The sequence below is a fragment of the Eleutherodactylus coqui genome, chromosome 5, assembly GCF_035609145.1.
Source record: "Eleutherodactylus coqui strain aEleCoq1 chromosome 5, aEleCoq1.hap1, whole genome shotgun sequence".
Classification (NCBI taxonomy): Eukaryota; Metazoa; Chordata; class Amphibia; order Anura; family Eleutherodactylidae; genus Eleutherodactylus; species Eleutherodactylus coqui.
In genome coordinates, this window is record NC_089841.1 from 29,659,731 (window position 1) to 29,678,555 (window position 18,825).

General features: G+C 43.7%; 1 protein-coding gene across 3 annotated transcripts in view; it reads left to right on the plus strand.

Annotated features, from left to right (window-relative positions):
- LOC136629094 (zinc finger protein 84-like) overlaps positions 1–18,825 on the plus strand; it is a 341,525-nt gene that overhangs the window by 172,326 nt on the left and 150,374 nt on the right. The window contains exon 6 of one of the 3 annotated variants that reach the window (XM_066605217.1): positions 4,455–4,557. The exons of the other annotated variants lie outside the window; for them this stretch is intronic. Within the exon in view, the coding sequence (XP_066461314.1) occupies positions 4,455–4,557 (103 nt within the window). The remainder of the gene's footprint in view (positions 1–4,454; positions 4,558–18,825) is intronic. 3 annotated transcript variants of the gene reach the window in all.

Genomic DNA, 18,825 nt, shown 5'->3' on the forward strand with positions numbered 1-18,825 from the left:
CGTGACCGGTGCCTGAAAATCGCCCGAAAATCTGCTCCTAGCCACGTTTCATTAGAAACGGGCCGGAGCTGTCCAGCGCATTGCATTCAATGGAGCGGCAATACAGCCCGCTCCATTGAAAGCAATGCGCTGCAGGCGAGTGTGGGATGAATTGTCGGGAAGGGCTTAAATATATTAGCCCTTCCCTGCAATTCATCCAGAAAAGTGTTAAAATAAAGAATATATATATACTTACCTGCTCCCGGCAGCCGGAGTTCCGCGCGGCCGGCCTGCAGTGGGTGTGACTCAGACCTGCCCCCTGATTGACTCAGCGCTGAGCCAATCAGGGGACAGGTCTGACTCACACCCCCTTCACACCCACTGCAGTACGGCCGCACGGAACTCCGGCTGCCGGGAGCAGGTAAGTATATATATATTCTTTATTTTAACACTTTTCTGGATGAATTGCAGGGAAGGGCTTATATATTTAAGCCCTTCCCGACAATTCATCCTGCGCTCGCCGGCAGCCCATTGCTTTCAATGGAGGCGGCTGTATTGCCGGCTCCATTGAATTCAATGGGCAAACATCGTTCTTCTCTGCCACAGCTGTTACAGCTGTGGCAGGGAAGAATGATTTGTCTTCTATATGTTCTCAATGGGGTCGGCGCTGCTGCCGCCGGCCCCATTGAGCACATATAGAGAAGAGAACAGGAATCGCAGATCGCAGATAGGTGCGATCTGCGATTTCTGTTCTATAATTTATCGGACGAGCGCATAAAAAGCGCTCATGTGTCCGATACCATTGCAAAGCAATGGTTTTATAAAATCGCCGGACGCATGCGCAAATCGCGGCAAAAAACGCCCGTCTGACTAAGGCCTTAGGCTTCAAGGTTGAATTTCAGAAAGGCAGATTTTAATGGACTCAGGGAGAGGGCTGTGTGAAAGTGGCCTAAAGGGCTACAAGTAGATTTTCACATAGTCCAAAAAATGAGTCATGTTTAGAAAGTCTAGATCTTGTATGTAAATTTATTTTGCAGCTATATGCACCACAGTTTAGATATGGTTATGGGGGAGGGTGGGTGGCCCAGCTGAACCTGTGCACCTGGGCCCCTGAGCCTTCATTTCCCCCCATCTCCCCTGGTGGGGGAACATTTTGGCTATATAGCTTGCAAAGATCTGTTTAAATTGCAATAAAGCTATTTGAGAGAAAAACATAATGCAGGCTATGTATAAACAGAGATTTAAGTCTCCAGGTTCCAAAGAATTACATCCTAGGATACTGAACGATGCCGCAGAGGTAATTACTGAACCCCTGGCTGTAATCTTTGCAAATTTCTGCAGAACAGGAGAAATCCCAGAAGACTGGAGAAAGACAATTGTTGTCCCTGTCTTCTAAAAAAACAAAATAAGGTGGAACCAGAAAACTACAGGCCTGTGAGCCTGACTTCTATACCAGGAAGGATCTGCAGGCTATCTGTAAGCAGAGAGATGGTGAGGGAATACTTAGCTTAAATGAATTCAAGTCTCAAGGTCCAGATGAATTACATCCTAGGATACTAAAGGAAGCAGCGGAGGTAATTGCTGAACCACTTGCCATAATTTTTGAAAATTCCTGGAGGACAGGAGAAGTCACAGGAGATTGGAAAAGGACAAATGTTGTCCATGTCTTCAAAAAAGGGAAGAAGGTGGATACAGAAAACTACAGGCCTGTGAGCCTGACTTCTATACCGAGAAAGATCTTTGAACAAATTATTAAACAGCATGTATGCAAATACTTGGATGAAAATGGAGTAATTAACCAGAGCCAGCATGGGTTTGTAACAAAGAACTCATGCCAGACTAATCTAATTTCCTTCTGTGACAGAATCATAAATTGAACTGATCAGGGAAATGCAGTAGATGACGTATATCTTGACTTCAGTAAAGCATTTGACTAAGTATCTCATACTAATTTTTTTTTTTTTAAATGACCAACTACGGGATCAACAAAGCAACTGTTAGGTGGATTCGCAACTAGCTGACTGATCCCACTCAAAGAGTGCTCATAGATATCCCACTCAAAGAGTGGTCATAGATGGCTGAAGATCCCCAATTTAAAAAAAAACAAAAACTGGAGTAAGTTCAGAGAAGAGCTACTAGGATGGTGAGCAGTCTGCAAACAATATCCCATAGGGAACAGTAAAAGGATTTTAGAATGCTTAGCTTGCAAAATGGAAGGCTGAGAGGAGGCCTAATAACTGTCTATAAATATCTTTCACAGTGCAGAGGGATCAGCCCTCTTCTCATTTGCATAAGGAAAAATTAGAAAAAAAACTTTCTGAAAGTGAGGGTCATCAATAAGTGGAACAGATTGCCACAGGAGTTGGTGAGTTCTCCTTCAATGGAAATCTTCAAACAAGGGCTAGACAGACATCTGTCTGGGTTGATTTAGTGAATACTGCATTGAGCAGGGGGTTGGAACAGATGACCCTGGAGGTCCCTTCCAATTCTATGATTCACTGGGCTCTAAAGCCCAATGTTTTCTGTGGTGCATCTTCAACTGGGGCATCAACATAATTGGGATAAGCAACATGTTTTTTGGCATAGACACTAGTAATTCTTGGTGTTGTATAGCTATGTTATCTAAATCTTTCCAAATCGCCTCATATATGTTGTGTAGTCTCTCCATTTATCTCCAGAAACACATAGCTTGGTCTTGGATGTTAAAAGAAACAAAGATTATTCCCATAAGCTCAGTGTTTGACAATGGCTAAAAGTATGTAGCGTCTTACCGTCTCGCTGCTGTATTCTCTCCATCTCCCTGTGGAACATTTGTTGCTTCTATGTAGACAGAGAACTCTCCAACATGTGTGGAGGGGTGAAAGCTGAATATTGAGACTGAGTCAGAGCAAACTTTAACCGACTTGGTCTATTGTACCTACAACTAGACAGGGTTCATTCTGCCACTCTTGATTATATCTACATCCACACCTTCCTATGAAATTCTAAGATGGAAGAGTGAGGCACACATTGGTTCCCCCTAACTTTGGAACTGTACTGAACCACAGTCTGAAGTAGTAAGGTTCCCAATAGGCCAAACAAGATTCTACTTTCAGTCCTCTATGACTACCACACTGAGTGCATTACTCAAAGGAGATGATTTGAAAATTTACAATTACTGCCTTGCCAGTCTACGATGTGCCTTAGGCCTCGGTCAGACGACCGTTTTTTGCCGCGATTTGTGGATCGCATGTCGGATGCGCATCCGCAAATTGCGTGACTGGGGCTGACGATTCGCCGAAAAATCTGCAGCTAGCAGCGTTTTCGGCGAAATGGGCCCGATCAAAGGAGCGCTGTCCAACCCGTTGAAATTCAATACAGCCGGCTCCATTGAAAATATAAGCCCTTCAATGAAAATCATCGTAAAATGTGTAAAAATAAAAAAATATATATATACTCACCTTGCCCCTGCAGCCGGAGTTCAGCCACGGCCGTCCGGCAGTTCTTCTGAACTGCTCTGTGTAGTATTCAGCAGGCGGGGATTTAAAATCCCCACCTGCTGAATGGGCTGCCTCTGATTGGTCACAACCCTCACCAATCAGAGGCAGCTCTCACTCACCCATTCATGAATTCATGAATGGGTGAGTGAGTGCTGTCTCTGATTGGCTGAGCGCAAGGACCAATCAGGGGCAGCTCTCACCTATTGAATGACAGCTGAGAGCTGCCCCTGATTGGTCCCTGTGCTCAGCCAATCAGAGGCGGGCACTCACAAACCAATATAACTTCACAGACGTATGCTGTGGTTTAGTGAGCTCTAAATTTTATTGTAAAAATGTCAGGAAATATAGAATTCATTATCAAGATCTTTTCATCACTAAAAGCTAACTAGGAAGAAAGTGAAGGGAATGTATACAGCATTAAAGCAACCATTAAAGAGGTTGTTCAGTTACAGGACAGCATCCCTTTAATAGGGCTGAGCAATACTTATTCTTCTGCAGCTGGAATCCAGTACTGCAGCCCCGCTGTGGTACTGGGGTTATTGTTATCGCTGATATCACAGGAGGTCAGATGACCATTGCAGCCAATCAGAGGCTGCAGAGTCACGTTCCTGAACTCTTGGCATCATGGCACTCAGAATGTGAGAGCCGATGCCTGGACCAGCTTTATGAAGAATGACTTGCAGATAAGCTCCAAGTTACAGAGCTGGGCAATGCCGGTATCTCCCGGCATACTGAGTGACGGCTCTTTTCCTGTACACAAAACAGGAGAGAGGTGTCAGTCTGCATGATACAGGCGGGGTAAAGCCAGCACAGTGAAAGAACCCCTTTAAGGAGCAACTGTAGCCTAAAAAGTGCACCCACTTTGACATGACTGATAACTACTGCTGTCAGGTCATTTTTGGTCATCATGATAATTAATGACTTTTTCTGGTCATGTAAAACCTTCCACACGATTTCTCCAACCGTCTGCTGACTTTTACTATATTTGTCTCACAGCTTTTGTATCAGGATGAAGATCTGACCAATATTAATACTACAGAGACAAATGTGAGGGGCGATCAGCGGTGTAAAGAGGGGATTCCTACAGGTAACCGCCCAGGTGAGTAGTAACCACTAAATAGAGCAGAGAAGGGTCACAGATTCTCCTCGGTCAGCGGCTGCAGATAGCTATGTAGATTTATAAGCTCCGGGATCTGTCAGTTTCCGCTGGATATTACCCCATTCAGCAAAAGTACAAACTAAATATGGATGAAGTGTGATACCGTTATAGGTGATAACACAGGATGGGCAATAAATGCACGGACATGAAACACACCTATGTGAGCAGGAACTCTTTTTTTATGATATGAGATCTATAACAATGAGGGAGAAATGTTTTTCCAATTCTGGGACTAAGTAACATAGTATGCTAGGCTGAAAAAAGACAGATGTCCATCCTGTTCAGCCTGTTTCCACCCCCCTATTGATCCAGAGAAAGGCAACAAATTACCAGTGAGGTAGAAGCCAGTTTGCCCTATTCTGGGGGAAGAAAATCCTTCCTGAGTTCATAATGGCAGTCAGAATAATCCTTGGATTACCCCTTGATCCTAAGGGTCTTTTTACACTGACTAATGCTGACAGTCATCCGTAATGGCTCTTTTGAGTAATTACTCTAGCGGCTGTCAGCCTGTGCAAAAGCACCCTTAGAGGATGATTACATTTCGCTACATGACTTGTTATTTATATGGAAATGTTATAAAATATCAGCATCATTTATAAGGTTTGTAGTATTCAAGAATAATCGGCTTTATTCTTGGCAGATGACGGTACCGGGAGCTCAGAGGGACGTCTGATATCCACAGATTGTAAAGCAGAGGATTGTGGTATCACACAAGATACATATGAAGAACCTGCCATTATCCCAGATATCTCCTCGTCGCTTCATTGCAAAGATCCATTATCTGATCTTCTTATACAGGTCCCATCTTCTAATTCATCACAGAGAGATAAAAGCCACAGAAAGGGAGAACATCAAAGACCTGGCAGAAGGAAAAAGCCATATTCATGTTCAGAATGTGGGAAATGTTTTACCAAGAAATCAAATTTTATTCAACATCAAAGAAGTCACACAGGAGAGAAACCATTTTCATGTTCAGAATGTGGGAAATATTTTACAAGGAAATCAGCTCTTGCTACACATCAGAGAATTCACACAGGGGAGAAGCCGTTTTCTTGTTCAGAATGTGAGAAATGTTTTACAGGTAAATCTGTCCTTATTGCACATCGGAGAATTCACACAGGGGAGAAGCCGTTCTCATGTTCAGAATGTGGAAAATGTTTTACAGGGAAATCAAATCTTGTTACACATCAGAGAATTCACACAGGAGAGAAGCCGTTTTCTTGTTCAGAATGTGGGAAATGTTTTACCCAGAAAACATCTCTCGTTGCACATCAGAAAGTTCACATAGGAGAGAAGACCTTTTTTTTTAAACCTGTTTTGCTAAACTGTATAACAAAAAGAAAAAAAAAAGTAAAGTGATGTCATACACAGGAATGTACAATGCATAAATAAGACTTATTGAATGAATGGCTTTGGATGAAATGTTGTGATGTGTCATTCAGGCAATACGAATATGTGTGCTTCATACATTGCAGAAGTAATTTTTCCTCCTGGGGAGGTGATTAGCATAGGCAATTTTGGTACATGAGACTTACTCGATTAAGGAGTTGTGTGCCCGGGTTCCGTTAGGCTTGAATTCTACGTCTGATCTTATGTGTTTGTACTGACAATATCTGCCCGATCTGAGATTTACATTTTCCCTTTCTGTGTTGCTTGAATGTAAATGTCCGCACCCTGATATGGACTATTGTGCCGGACCGGCTCTTCCAAGTTACCACTTATGTATAAAACTCCTGGCTCACTTGACATCTGACAAGTTATGATTAAGAGCTCACCTGAGTTTGAAAGGCATAGGTGGTTGGTCTAAATGGGTTGTTCACCCCCTAAGTTTTTATTCCTGTATATATAAAGTCTGACATTTTATACTGAAGCTGACAAATGTTTTCCATGTGATTTGTATTGTCCGAAAACCAGTTTGCATTCTTTCCATCTCTGTGCATTGGATGGATTGTTGAGGCCGATTACTACAACTGAGAGCTTTGTATAATTTAATACAGGTACGATGCCACTGCTGCTCATCAGGAAAACCACAGAAACTCCAAACGGGTGTGACTAGCTGGAGAGGACCAGATTACCAGTATTAAATCCGCATCCATATCTTGTGTCTAACATTATGATGTGGGAGTCTGCTCATTGTCTTTTCTCCTATAATACTGGAAACAAAGAAAAGCTTCGTGAAACCAAGAAAAGTGGTCTCCGTTTCGCACATTTTAGCCTAAAATTCCATCTCGATGCTGTTTCTAGCATTTGTTATGGAACCCTAAGATGGAAATACATAGCGTGGATGAACAAGCAGTGAGCATGGAAGTCTTATTCTCACAGCTCTGCCTTTTCATATCCTAACAGAAACTGGCACTTTTAATTAGAGCATGAATTGTTCCCATGTGTTTGCTCGTTCCCCCAGGTACTGCAGACTCTGGGCTTTTCCTAGTTCACTAAGCTCACTCTTTGCCACATGCTTGCCTAGATGTTGAGGCACCTCAATAGTAAGACAGCCTGTCGGGCAGATCATCAGAATTTCATTGGGCGATTAAATTGCCCAACGATGATTTTGTTTTGGGCTCAAAATTAGCGTATTCTTATGTATTTCCATATGTTGATTTAAAAATCACCATAAAAATGACCGATTAGCTCTTGCATTGGAGATACAGTGACATGTCATTTTTTAGAGTTTACTTTTTTTTTTGGAGAGTCGTCCCACCTCTCAACTGACTTAACACAACATTCTCCATATGTTTGTAAGTTCTAAATATAATAAATGTTGCTATGACTGAGTTTCATATTGTTTCTGTTTTTCTTTTCTGGTTTTGGAGTGATTTTAAAGTGTAAAATTTGCTATATCAAAATGCCACGAAAATGTGGAAATTTAGCTACATTTGTGGTGAAATAACATTTTCACCAGAGGACCGCAATCTGACGCGTCTTGTGAAGACTGCCTATCATCATTATTTTGGTATGAAGGTAGGAGACCAGGATAAGTCATGGGCTCCACATATATATTGCAACTCTTGTTTAGTTAAACTACAAGAATGGCTGAAAAATAAACGATCTATGGCTTTTGCTGTGCCTATGGTTTGGCAGGAGCCTACAAACCACACAGATGACTGCTATTTCTGCTTGACTCCGCCTATAAAGACAAGATTGTCAATGAAGAAAACAGGAACAGTTCAATACCCGAATCTTCCATCTGCAACCTATTCCACATTAAGATAATTTACCAGTTCCTACTCCACCCCATATTATGAGCTTGAAGTAGAAAATGAAGAAAGTGTGGAAAAAGAAGAACCCAACAAGCCTTCCACATCCCATGACCCTGACTTTGAGGTAAAAGATGATACACCTCACGGACTAAGTCAAGCGGAATTGAGTGATCTTATTTAAGACCTTGACTTATCAAAGGAGAAGGCGGAACTTCTGGGGTCAAGACTACAGCAATGGGATCTTCTCCAATGTGATGTCAGGGTCTTGCAGTTCAGAGAACATCAGAGGAATCGGCTTCCCTTTTTTTAAGCAGCGAAAAACTGCGAGATTTCTGCTGGGAAAAGCGCTGCTTCAAAACCCGCAGCACTTAGCCGCGGGTTTTGAAGCGGGCTGGCCGCTCGCTCTATCACTGCGGCCGGTGCTCCCATAGAGTAGAGCGTGGTCACAGTGGAATTTAAAAAAAATGGACATGCTGCGGCCGGCCAATCCACGCAGCAGCAACAGCTTCTCACGGCTTTGTTGCGACGGATTCGCCGTCCCATGCAGGCAGATTTGCCGCGGCGCAATTCCAGACAGAATTTCCATGGCAAATTGCCCCTGTGTGAACCCAGCCGTTTAGAATGTAACTGTCATTAAAAAAATTTCAAATGCGCTTTTAATGTTGTTAGCATATGTCATTAAAATGCATCATTTTCTCCTAATCCGTTGAAATACCATACTTCCACCTATTGCATATCACAGAACCTAGAGCTAATAAAAAAAAAATTTTTGTCACATTTGTCTTTCTTACCCCAAAATTAGTAAGATTTGACTCATGAAATTAAGGAAACGTTCCAGGATATTTTTTTTGTTGGCCAGTGTTGTTATAAGAAGCTGATGAGCTCCAGTGGCAGCCGCAGGTCTGGCAAAGCCCCCCAAGTTAGCTAGAAGCATGGTGTAATAGATTGCATGTCAGTTGTACCCTGACAGGCAATAATGTTTTGGAATAATGTGAATTCTAAGGCATATAAGCAATCAAAGGAGTGCAGCTTCTAGCTCCCTAGGAACATAAGAAAGAGAAAAGTTGAAGTTCGATAAAAGAATAAAGTTGCGCCTCCCTTATAAAAAAATGAATCTTTTATCTATATAAATAAAAATGTTAATGTTCGTTTGTCTTCGGATACACGCGTGTTTATATATATACCTACTGGAACTGCCAGAGCCATTAACTTTGCTCGCAGGATATACCGCTGAATCAAAGCATTTCTTATCTAACATCAGGAAATACAACTCATGCTTTCAAATGGCGTCGTTCGGCACAGAAATCGTAACAGCTCAATGCCAACTTTCAAAGTGAAAGGACAAATTTATCAGAAAGCCGGCTCCCTGCTTCCGTTACCCGGATGGTCAACATGAATTCCTACAAATGTATTTCATTGGTGATGGCAATGATGAGTTGAAAGAACGCTGCGGAATTTCTACTGGCATAAAAAGCTCCATCGTTTCCCAACTGCAAGAGCTTCTTCATGCAAAAAACAATTTAGTGCGTTTGTTCAAAACAGCAATTGAGATGATGCCATGAGATACACACAAGATTGTTATTCATGCTATCAAAACGCCTGCTGGAGAACATGTGCCAAGATTCAATGCTCCAACTATAGACAAAGTGGCAATTGTTATAGTCGGAGATCAATTCCAACCTAGAGATATTGTTCTTCATCGGAAAAAACATCAGTTGACAAAAGTTGCTGAAACTCATCGATGCTACGATGCCCTACAATACCCAATCATTTTTTGAGCTGGATATCACTTCAACGTTAAGATGAAAAATCCACTCAGTGGCGAAGAAACAAATATGAAATGCAGATTAATGGTTCGAGAGAATGAAGACAATCACATTTTGAAATGCCGACAATTGTTTCACCAATACATGGTATATATTGTAGTAGTGCAGTACACAGAAGGGCCTGTAGAGGGCCAGAGACAGGACTTCTGTTGCGAGGGTTAACCAAGGGGTGGAGCAGGAACCAGATAAAAGCCAGTTCTTGCCAAAGAGAGGGGGAGAACCAGCACAGCAGAGTGAGGTGCTGCAGGCGGGTGGCCTGGAAAGGCAAGAGGTTGACAGGGTGATGCCCCTAACCTCAACACCTGAGAGAGAGAGGGCCAGCGCAGCAGAGGAAGGTGCTGCCGGCTGGTGGCCTGAAAAGGCAAAGAGTCCGACAGGGATGACGCCCCTGGACTCCCACCTAAGTTGGGGTGCTAATGGACATTAGCGTGATTTACTGTGCTGTGACGTGTACTGAAATAAATGCTGGCCGGAGCCAGATAAAGATATACGCTGTTCCTGAGCTGTGTTTTCCTGTGGGGCATGCACATTTTGGTCCAGCTCCCATGAGTTTTCCTGTGGCCATATTCCTTCCACTGCACCATATATCATAGTCTTTCTATGTACCTTCAGGAATCAAGGACTTTTTTCCACTTCAAACCCATCTTGTCCTTGCACTTTTACTGGAGGGGGAGGTGGTTGCTGTCTTGCATTTCTAATGGAGGAATAAAAGGATTTTTATATTACTGTACCACGTATGCTGCTGCTTGCTTGACATCTTGCTGCAGAGGTGAGGCCATTGCTAGGCTTTAGCAGAGGAGCTGTCCAAATGGCTGGATGGCTCAGTTGCAAGAGCTGCCGTCTGAAGTATAGGAGGTCCTGGGTTCAATCCCTGACAGTAGACCCCTTCTTCTAGGATAGCCTCAGGAAATCCCAGGGGCTAGCTGCTTACCCAGATACTTCTTGTGGAATTGCCCCATGAGCAATCAAGGACTTTTTTCCACTTCAAACTCATCTTGTCCTTGCACTTTTACTGGAGGGGGAGGTGGTTGCTGTCTTCTGACGAAGGTGTTCTGAAAAGGTTTTAACACTTTAACATTTAGCTAACTTAAATGAATTCAAGTCTCAAGGTCCAGATGAATTACATCCTAGGATACTAAAGGAAGCAGAAGAGGTAATTGCTGAACCACTCGCCATAATCTTTGAAAATTCCTGGAGCACAGGAGAAGTCCCAGAAGATTGGAAAAGGGCAAATGTTGTCCCTATCTTCAAAAAAGGGAAGAAGGTGGATCCAGGAAACTACAGGCCTATGAGCCTGACTTCAATACCAGGAAAGATCTTTGAACAAATTATTAAACAGCATTTATACAAGTACTTGGATGAAAATGGAGTAATTAACCAGAGGCAGCATGGGTTTGTAACAAACAAGTCATGCCAGACTAATCTAATTTCCTTCTATGATAGTATCACTGACTGGGTTGTTCAGGGAAATGCGGTGGATATAGTTTTTCTTGACCTTAGTAAAGCATTGGACAAAGTATCTCATACTATACTTATTGAAAAAATGACCAAATATGGGATTGACAAGGCAACTGTTAGGTGGATTCAGAACTGGCTGAGTGATCGTACTAAAAGAGTGGTCATAAATGGCTGCACATCCAAGTGGAAGAATGTATCAAGTGGGGTACCACAAGGCTCTGTCCCAGGCCCAGTGTTGTTCAACATTTTTATAAATGATCTGGAGGAGGGAATTGATGGGAAACTGATCAAATTTGCTGATGACACAAAACTAGGAGGATTATCTAACACTAGGGAAGAGAGAGAGTATCCAAAAAGATCTAGAAAAGCTTGCACAGTGGGCAGCGACTAACAGAATGGTATTTAACAAAGATAAATGCAAAGTCCTACATCTGGGCAAGAAAAACGAAAAAATCACATACAGAATGGGAGGAATTGAGCTAAGCAGCAGCACATGTGAAAAAGACATGGGTATACTAATAGATCATAGACTGAACTGAGTTAAAAATGTGATGCGGTAGCCAAAAAGGCAAACACAATTCTGGGATGTATTAACAGAAGCATAGAGTCTAGATCACGTGAGGTCATTATCCCCCTCTACTCTTCCTTAGTCAGACCTCATCTGGAATATGTGTCTAGTTCTGGGCACCCCACTTAAAAAAAAAACAGACAAACTGGAGCAAGTTCAGAGAAGAGTTACCAAGATGGTAAGCAGTCTGCAAATCACGTCCTATGAAGAACGGTTAAAGAATCTGGGAATGTTTAGCTTGCAAAAAAGAGGAGACGGCTGAGAGAAAACTTAATAGCTGTCTACAAATATCTGAAGGGCTGTCACAGTGCAGAGGGATCAGCCCTATTCTCATTGGCACAAGGAAAGACTAAAAGCAATGGGATGAAACTGAAAGGGAGACAGATTAGATTTTAGAAAAAAGGTTCTCACAGTGAGGGTGATCAATGAGTGGAACAGGTTAACATGGGAGGTGGTGAGTTCTTCTTCAATGGAAGTGTTCAAACAAAGGCTGGACAAATACCTGTGTGGGATGATTTAGTAAATCCTGCACTGAGCAGGGGGTTGAACGAAATGACCCTGGAGGTCCCTTCCAACTCTAGCATTCTAGGATAAGGATACATGGAAGACAGGATGAACCCTCTGGCTGCCAGGAGCTTTAAACGGAAAACCACCTGTCTGATTCTTACTGTGATTTCTTATAAGCATCTTGGGTTTCCCATAAGGCTTCCTTCAACTTTTTGTGATTGACAAACAGGACAGAAGTATTGATAGGAAGGCAACGAATTAAGACATGTACAATTATTGGCATAGAATGGGCACTGGGCAGTTGAGCTGTGTTTGGCATTGTTGTAGGCGTACTCCACCATCTGTAAATAATCCACCCAGTCGTCCTGGATATGGGAAATGGAGCAGCTGAGATACTGATTGAGATTCTGGTTCATTTTTTTGATCTGGCCACTAGACTGGGGATGAAAGGCAGAAGAAAGATTTATGGTAGTTCCCAGGGCTGTACAGAAGTATTTCCAGAATTTTGATGTGAAGTGAACCCCTCTGTCAGCGACCACATCATCAGGAATTCCATGGAGTCTGAAAATGTTTTAGATCATCAACTCCGTGGTGTGCTCGGTGGTGGGAATTCCTTTGATGGGAATGTAATGGGCCATATTTGTAAGTCAGTCCACGACAACAAGAATGATAGTCATTCATTTTGAGAGGGGCAGATCCACAATGAAGTCCATAGACATAGATCCCCATGGCCTGGATGGAACTGAAAGGGGTTGTAGAAAACCCAGAGGGTGAGCCCGTGGTGTCTTGTTCTAAGACCATGCATCACAATAGATGACTTACCTCTATACATCCCTCATGCAGTCAGGCCACAAGAAGGAATGAAGCCAGAGTTCCAAAGTTTTCGTGACCCCAAGGTGACCGGCAAGCTTGGAGTAATGGACCAGTTTAAGGACTTCGAGTCGACCAGCCTCCGAAACATATAGGTGGTCATTTTTGCATCCACAGTCCATTCTTTAAAAAAGCTCCACATCCTTAGAGGGACACCTTGGGAAAGGGTAATTTTCATATGCTTCTTTAAACCTTGCTAGTAGGAATTCCAAGTGCAGAATACCCCAAAAATATTTTGGGGACAGAATAGTCCAGTCTGTGTTTGACCCTCCTTCAGACTCCGAAAAAATCCTAGACAAGGCATCCGCCTTGCCATTTCTGAAACTGGGTCGGTAGGATATGACAGTTATACTGTGTGAGCAACAGGGCCCATCATGCTTGTTTCGCTGATAACCTCTTGGCTGTACAAAGAAATTATAAGTTCTTATGGTCAGTAAAAACTATTACTGGATGATGGGCTCCTTCCAGGAGGTGTGTAAGCGTGACTAGTGGTGACTGGTGCTAGATAGGATCCTCAGGTGTATTAGCCACAGGTCTGGGGGGTAATCAGGGATGTGTCAGGAGTCAGCAACAGGAGGTCTTGGTTTGTAGTACAAATGGATGAGGCAGCTAAAGTATTCAGATGGAAAGCCAGAAGTCGGTATCAGGAAGTCTTGTCACAATAGCAGATGAGCAGGCAGAAATGTATCTCGAAAATCACTGCTGGGAAGCAGAATAATCATGCACTGAGGAAATGGTAAGGCCAGGCTTTTATAGGAAGTGCAATCAGGAACAGAGGCAGGGTCAGGACCGGGAGGCAGAAACTAGATAACTGGGATTAGGAAACAAGGCTGAGAGTCATACAAGGGAACTGTCCACAAGCGAGATAGCTCAGCAGTGAGATCCACCAGCTGGAGTGCAGGAGGTCCCCGATTCTCATTTCTGACAAGGTGTCTTTATTCGGTGAAATCTTTATGGCCAGAAGCTCCTTGTTCCCCAAGTCATAATTTTTCTCTGCGGGTGATAAGGTATACGACAAAAATGCACAAGGATTTAGTTGAAGCTTATCTGCAACTTGCTGCGACAGAATAGCTCCCACAGTGGAGTCGGAGGCATCTACATCGACAACAAAAGGCAATTCTGGTCTTGGGTGAACCAGCACTGGTGCCAAAGTGAAAAGAGTCTTCAGTTTCTGTAAAGCGATTGGTTCTGTTGTGCAACTTGGTTCCACGTAGGATCAGTCAGCGGGAGATTAGGGAGTTAAACAAGTGGCTTCAGAGTTGGTGTAGGAAGGATGGGTTTGGGTTCCTGGAGAACTGGCCTGGCTTTGCTGTCAGCTACAGGATCTACGGTAAGGACAGGCTGCATCTGAATGGCCAAGGTGCAGCTATGCTGGGGTAGAAAATGGCTAGAAGGCTAGAAGAGTGTTTAAACTAGGTACCAGGGGAGGGCAACAAGAGCATCAGGAGGGAAGATAGCGTAGACGGTAATGGGAATGGAGGTTGAGTGGGGGGAGTGGTAAGTACAGTTAGAACTCACAGAACAGCTAATAGGACCAGAGATAGCATAATGAATACAAATAATACCAAAAACCATATAAATTGTATGGCAGTCAATGCAAGAAGTCTAATCAGTAGAGTGAGTGAGCTTGAAGCGAGAATATCTATGTTGGAGCCGCAGCTATTGGAGCCACAGATCCAGAGAGTAGTGAGGGAAGAGCCAGGAGTCGGCAACTGTAGGTCTCAGATTGCAGTACAAAGAATAAAGTGGGTAGTGTTTTCAGGAGGAATGTCAGAAGTCGATAACGGGAGGTCTTAGTTCGCAGTACAAGGGAGGAGGCAGGTTGTGTTGTCAGGAGGAATGGCAGAGGTTGGATAACGGGGTCTCAGCAAGTTGATAGTGGAGCTTGACTAAGGTTGTGGTGCACAATAATCATGAACTGAGGGAGTGTCAGGGCCAGGTTTTTATAGTGTGCCTAATCGGAAACAGAGGCTGGGTCAGGAAAGGAGAACAGACCAGGAAACACAGGACCATTGCTAGGTTTTAGCAGAGGAGCTGTCCAGACAGCTGTATGGCTCAGTGGGGAGAGCTGCTGTCTGGAGGTCCCAGATTTGATTCCTGACACAGCTATTATCAGATGGGCAATTAAATAATAGTAGTATTAATGTAGAAGATAGGTATAAAGCAATTAAAGGGGTTGTCTCGCGAAAGCAAGTGGGGTTAAGCACTTCTGTATGGCCATATTAATGCACTTTGTAATATACATCGTGCATTAAATATTGGCCATACAGAAGTTATACACTTACCCCCTTCCACATGTGCAGAAGACATGTGCGGCGCGAGCACGCCGGAGCGGCCCCATTCAACAGAACAGAAGAGCAGACTGCGCAAGCGCGTCTAATCGAGGGAGAAGAAGGCTTCGGTCTGCGCCATGGAGACGGGGACGCCAACACCGGAGGGGGTAAGTGTATAACTTCTGTATGGCTCATATTTAATGCACGATGTATATTACAAAGTGCATTAATATGGCCATACAGAAGTGCTTTACCCCACTTGATTTCACGGGACAACCCCTTTAAGTCTCATATATATAGTAGAAAGCCCTATAGATAAGATAACCTCATATAAAAAAAGGAAAGGCGCAGGGTCCCACTGTAATCAATATCAAAAGCAATATATTTGCCAAAAGCAGCAACCCCGAGTGGATTCCTTAAAAATAAACTTTTAACAATCACATATAACAATTCACCTCAAAGAGATGTAAAAAGAACAGCAGCAGCAGCAAAAAGAATGATTATGCAGACTCAAGAGTGTAAAGCAATAAACTACCTGCCTCACTAAATAGATTGGGTGTATTTATACTTTATTAGGAACGGTAAAGCCAATGGTCACGCCACTGACTCCAGCACAATGGCTTATACACACTGAGTCATGGAAACTAATATGACCATGTGACCCAGTGTATATATAACACCTAGTGACCTAGTGTATATATAACACCTAGTGACCTAGTGTATATATAACACCTAGTCACTTTTATATCTTTCAGGAGTGAAATTTTGTATGTGATTAATAAGTTGACTCTTAAGGGGATCCAATCAGGGTTATTGCTTTTGGCAAATATATTGGTTTCAGTATTGATTACAGTGAGACCCTGTTGGACCCTGAGCCTTTGTTTTTTCCTATTTATACCCAGGACTGCAACTAGAGGGCGCCCTTTATGTCTAGAGGAAAGAAGGTTTCTACACTAACCTAGAAGAAGGTTGTTTGCTGTAAGAGTAGTGTGACTATGGAACTCTCTGCCTAAAGATGTGGTGATGGTGATTTAGAAACAAGAGTTTGAGAGGGGCCTTTCTTGAGCCTTACAGTATTATATTGTATAACTACTAATTTCTTCAGGAGGTTCGATGATCCAGGGAATGTTCCGATTGCCAGATTGGAGTCTGTAAGGACGTTTTTTAACCTTAAATGAGGAAAATTGGCTTCTACCTCATTAGGCTTTTTCATTGCCTTCCTATGTATCAACATTGGAGGTAATAGGCTGAACTGGATGGACATAAATCTCTTTACAGCCTTAAATACTATGTTACTTTGTTATACAGAGCAAGGTAAATTCTAGTAGGCAGGGGGACCAGGTCCTTTGGCCCACTAGAGCTAGCATTCTCATATAGAGAAAGCTACACTCTACTGGTCAGGGGAACCGGGTCCTTTGGCCCACTAGAGCTAACATTCTTATATAGAGGAAGCTAGACTCTACTGGTCAGGGGGACCAGGTCCTTTGGTCCACTAGAGCTAGCATTTTTATATAGAGGAAGCTAGACTCTACTGGTCAGTGGTCCGGGTCCTTTGGTCCACTAGAGCTAGCATTCTCATATAGAGGAAGCTAGACCCTACCAGTTGGGGGGACCGGGTCCTTTGGCCCACTAGCGCTATCATTCTTATATAGCGGAAGCTGGACTCTACTGGTCAGGGGGACCGGGTCCTTTGGCCCAGTAGAGCTAGCTTTCTTATATAGCGGAAGCTAGACTCTACTGGTCAGGGGGACCGGATCCTTTGGCCCACTAGAGCTAACATTCTTATATAGAGGAAGCTAGACTCTACTGGTCAGGGAACCGGGTCCTTTGGCCCACTAGAGGTAGCATTCTTATATAGCAGAAGCTAGACTCTACTGATCAGGGGGATCGGGTCCTTTGGCCCACTAGAGCTAGCATTCTTATATGGCGGAAGCCAGACTCTACTGGTCAGGGGACCGGGTCCTTTGGCCCACTAGCGCTATCATTCGTATATGGCGGAAGCTAAACTCTACTGGTCAGGGGGACCGGGTTCTCTGGCCCACTATAGCTAGCATTCTTATATAGAGGAAGTTAGTCTCTGCTGGTCAGGGGTCCGGGTCCTTTCGCCCACGAGGCTTCATCCTCCTTATACAGAGTCAGCTAAATCCCGATGGGTAGTGAGACATATTTTTCCGTCTTTCTTTATTGAATTATTTTCATTGCAGCCTTGCAGAAAATAAAATATAGGCCCCTGCACAAGGGCAGAAATTCTGTGGCGGGATTTCCCGCAGAATTTCTGACCGTGTACGCATGCATAGGATTGCATTACAATCCTATACAGACGGCCACGATTTGTCCGTGTGAAAATGCACGTGGAAAACAAACCGCAGGGTGTTCTATTTCTGTGCGGGTCTCCCGGCACCCCGGCTCCGCTCACATCAAAAAGCCGGAGCCGCGGGAGAGGTGAGCAGCGCACTGGTCCCTGCAGGGGCTCGGGTCAGGTCCCGGTGCAAGAATTCTCGCAGCGGGATCCGACCCGGACGTCTGCAGGCGGCCATACTTTGCTGCGACCAATTAGTTTATCACATTTCTTACTATTTTAAACTTATTTCCATAAGGGCTCATGTCCACGACCGTTTTTATAGACTTTCATTGCTCCATGCACACCGGACAGGGCGTACACATCCAGCATTCTGACTAGCTTTTTTTTTGGATAAAATAGTTCATCGTCTTCTGGATGTTTTAAGGCGTTTTCGCATAGAATTCTCCATTTTAAAAAAAATAGAGCTTAAAAAAAAGAACTTTTAAAAATCTGAATGAAATGAACGGCTTTTTCACAAGCTTAAAAAGACACCGCAGAAAATGATACATAAAGGAAAAGAAAATCTGATTAAGCTTGATATCTGCCTCCCCGCTGCCGGTTATGGAAACTTATAACACTCATTGCCAGAAGAATCACAGCCTTAAAAGCTCATGGAACTTCTGTAGACTAAGGGGGCTTCTCACGGGCTGATCTGTTTATGCACGCGTCTCAGTGAAACACATTTTCGCCATGATGGATGCACTTTTGCGCGTATATCTTGTAGAGGTGCACTACAGAAAATGACCTGTAGGGGGCAATAGACAGGCAGTCTGGTGCCTGAGACGAGGGGGAAACACCCACAGGTGTGGTCATTAAGTAGGATAAAGATGATTGTTCCTGCTACAGTTGGGGGTGAAGTGGGCTGCAAGCCAGACACAGGTCCAGTGAGAGGGACCAGGGTTGTGAGCCAGAGGCAGGGCCAGTGAGAGGGACCTGGGCAATGAGAGCCCGAGACAGATCCAGGGGGAGACCTGGACTGAAAGCAAGAGGTCTGGAGATAGACCTGGACACTAAAGAGACTATTCGTGTGCCTCAGGAAGGTTGGGGTGAAACCTTCCTGAGGAAAGCAGAGTGAGTCCTGAGCTGAACACAACTGTGTGAAGCGGCCCTGGAGAGCGGGTGAGAACCACAGCTGGACTGTTTATTGTACTTTATGAAACAAAAG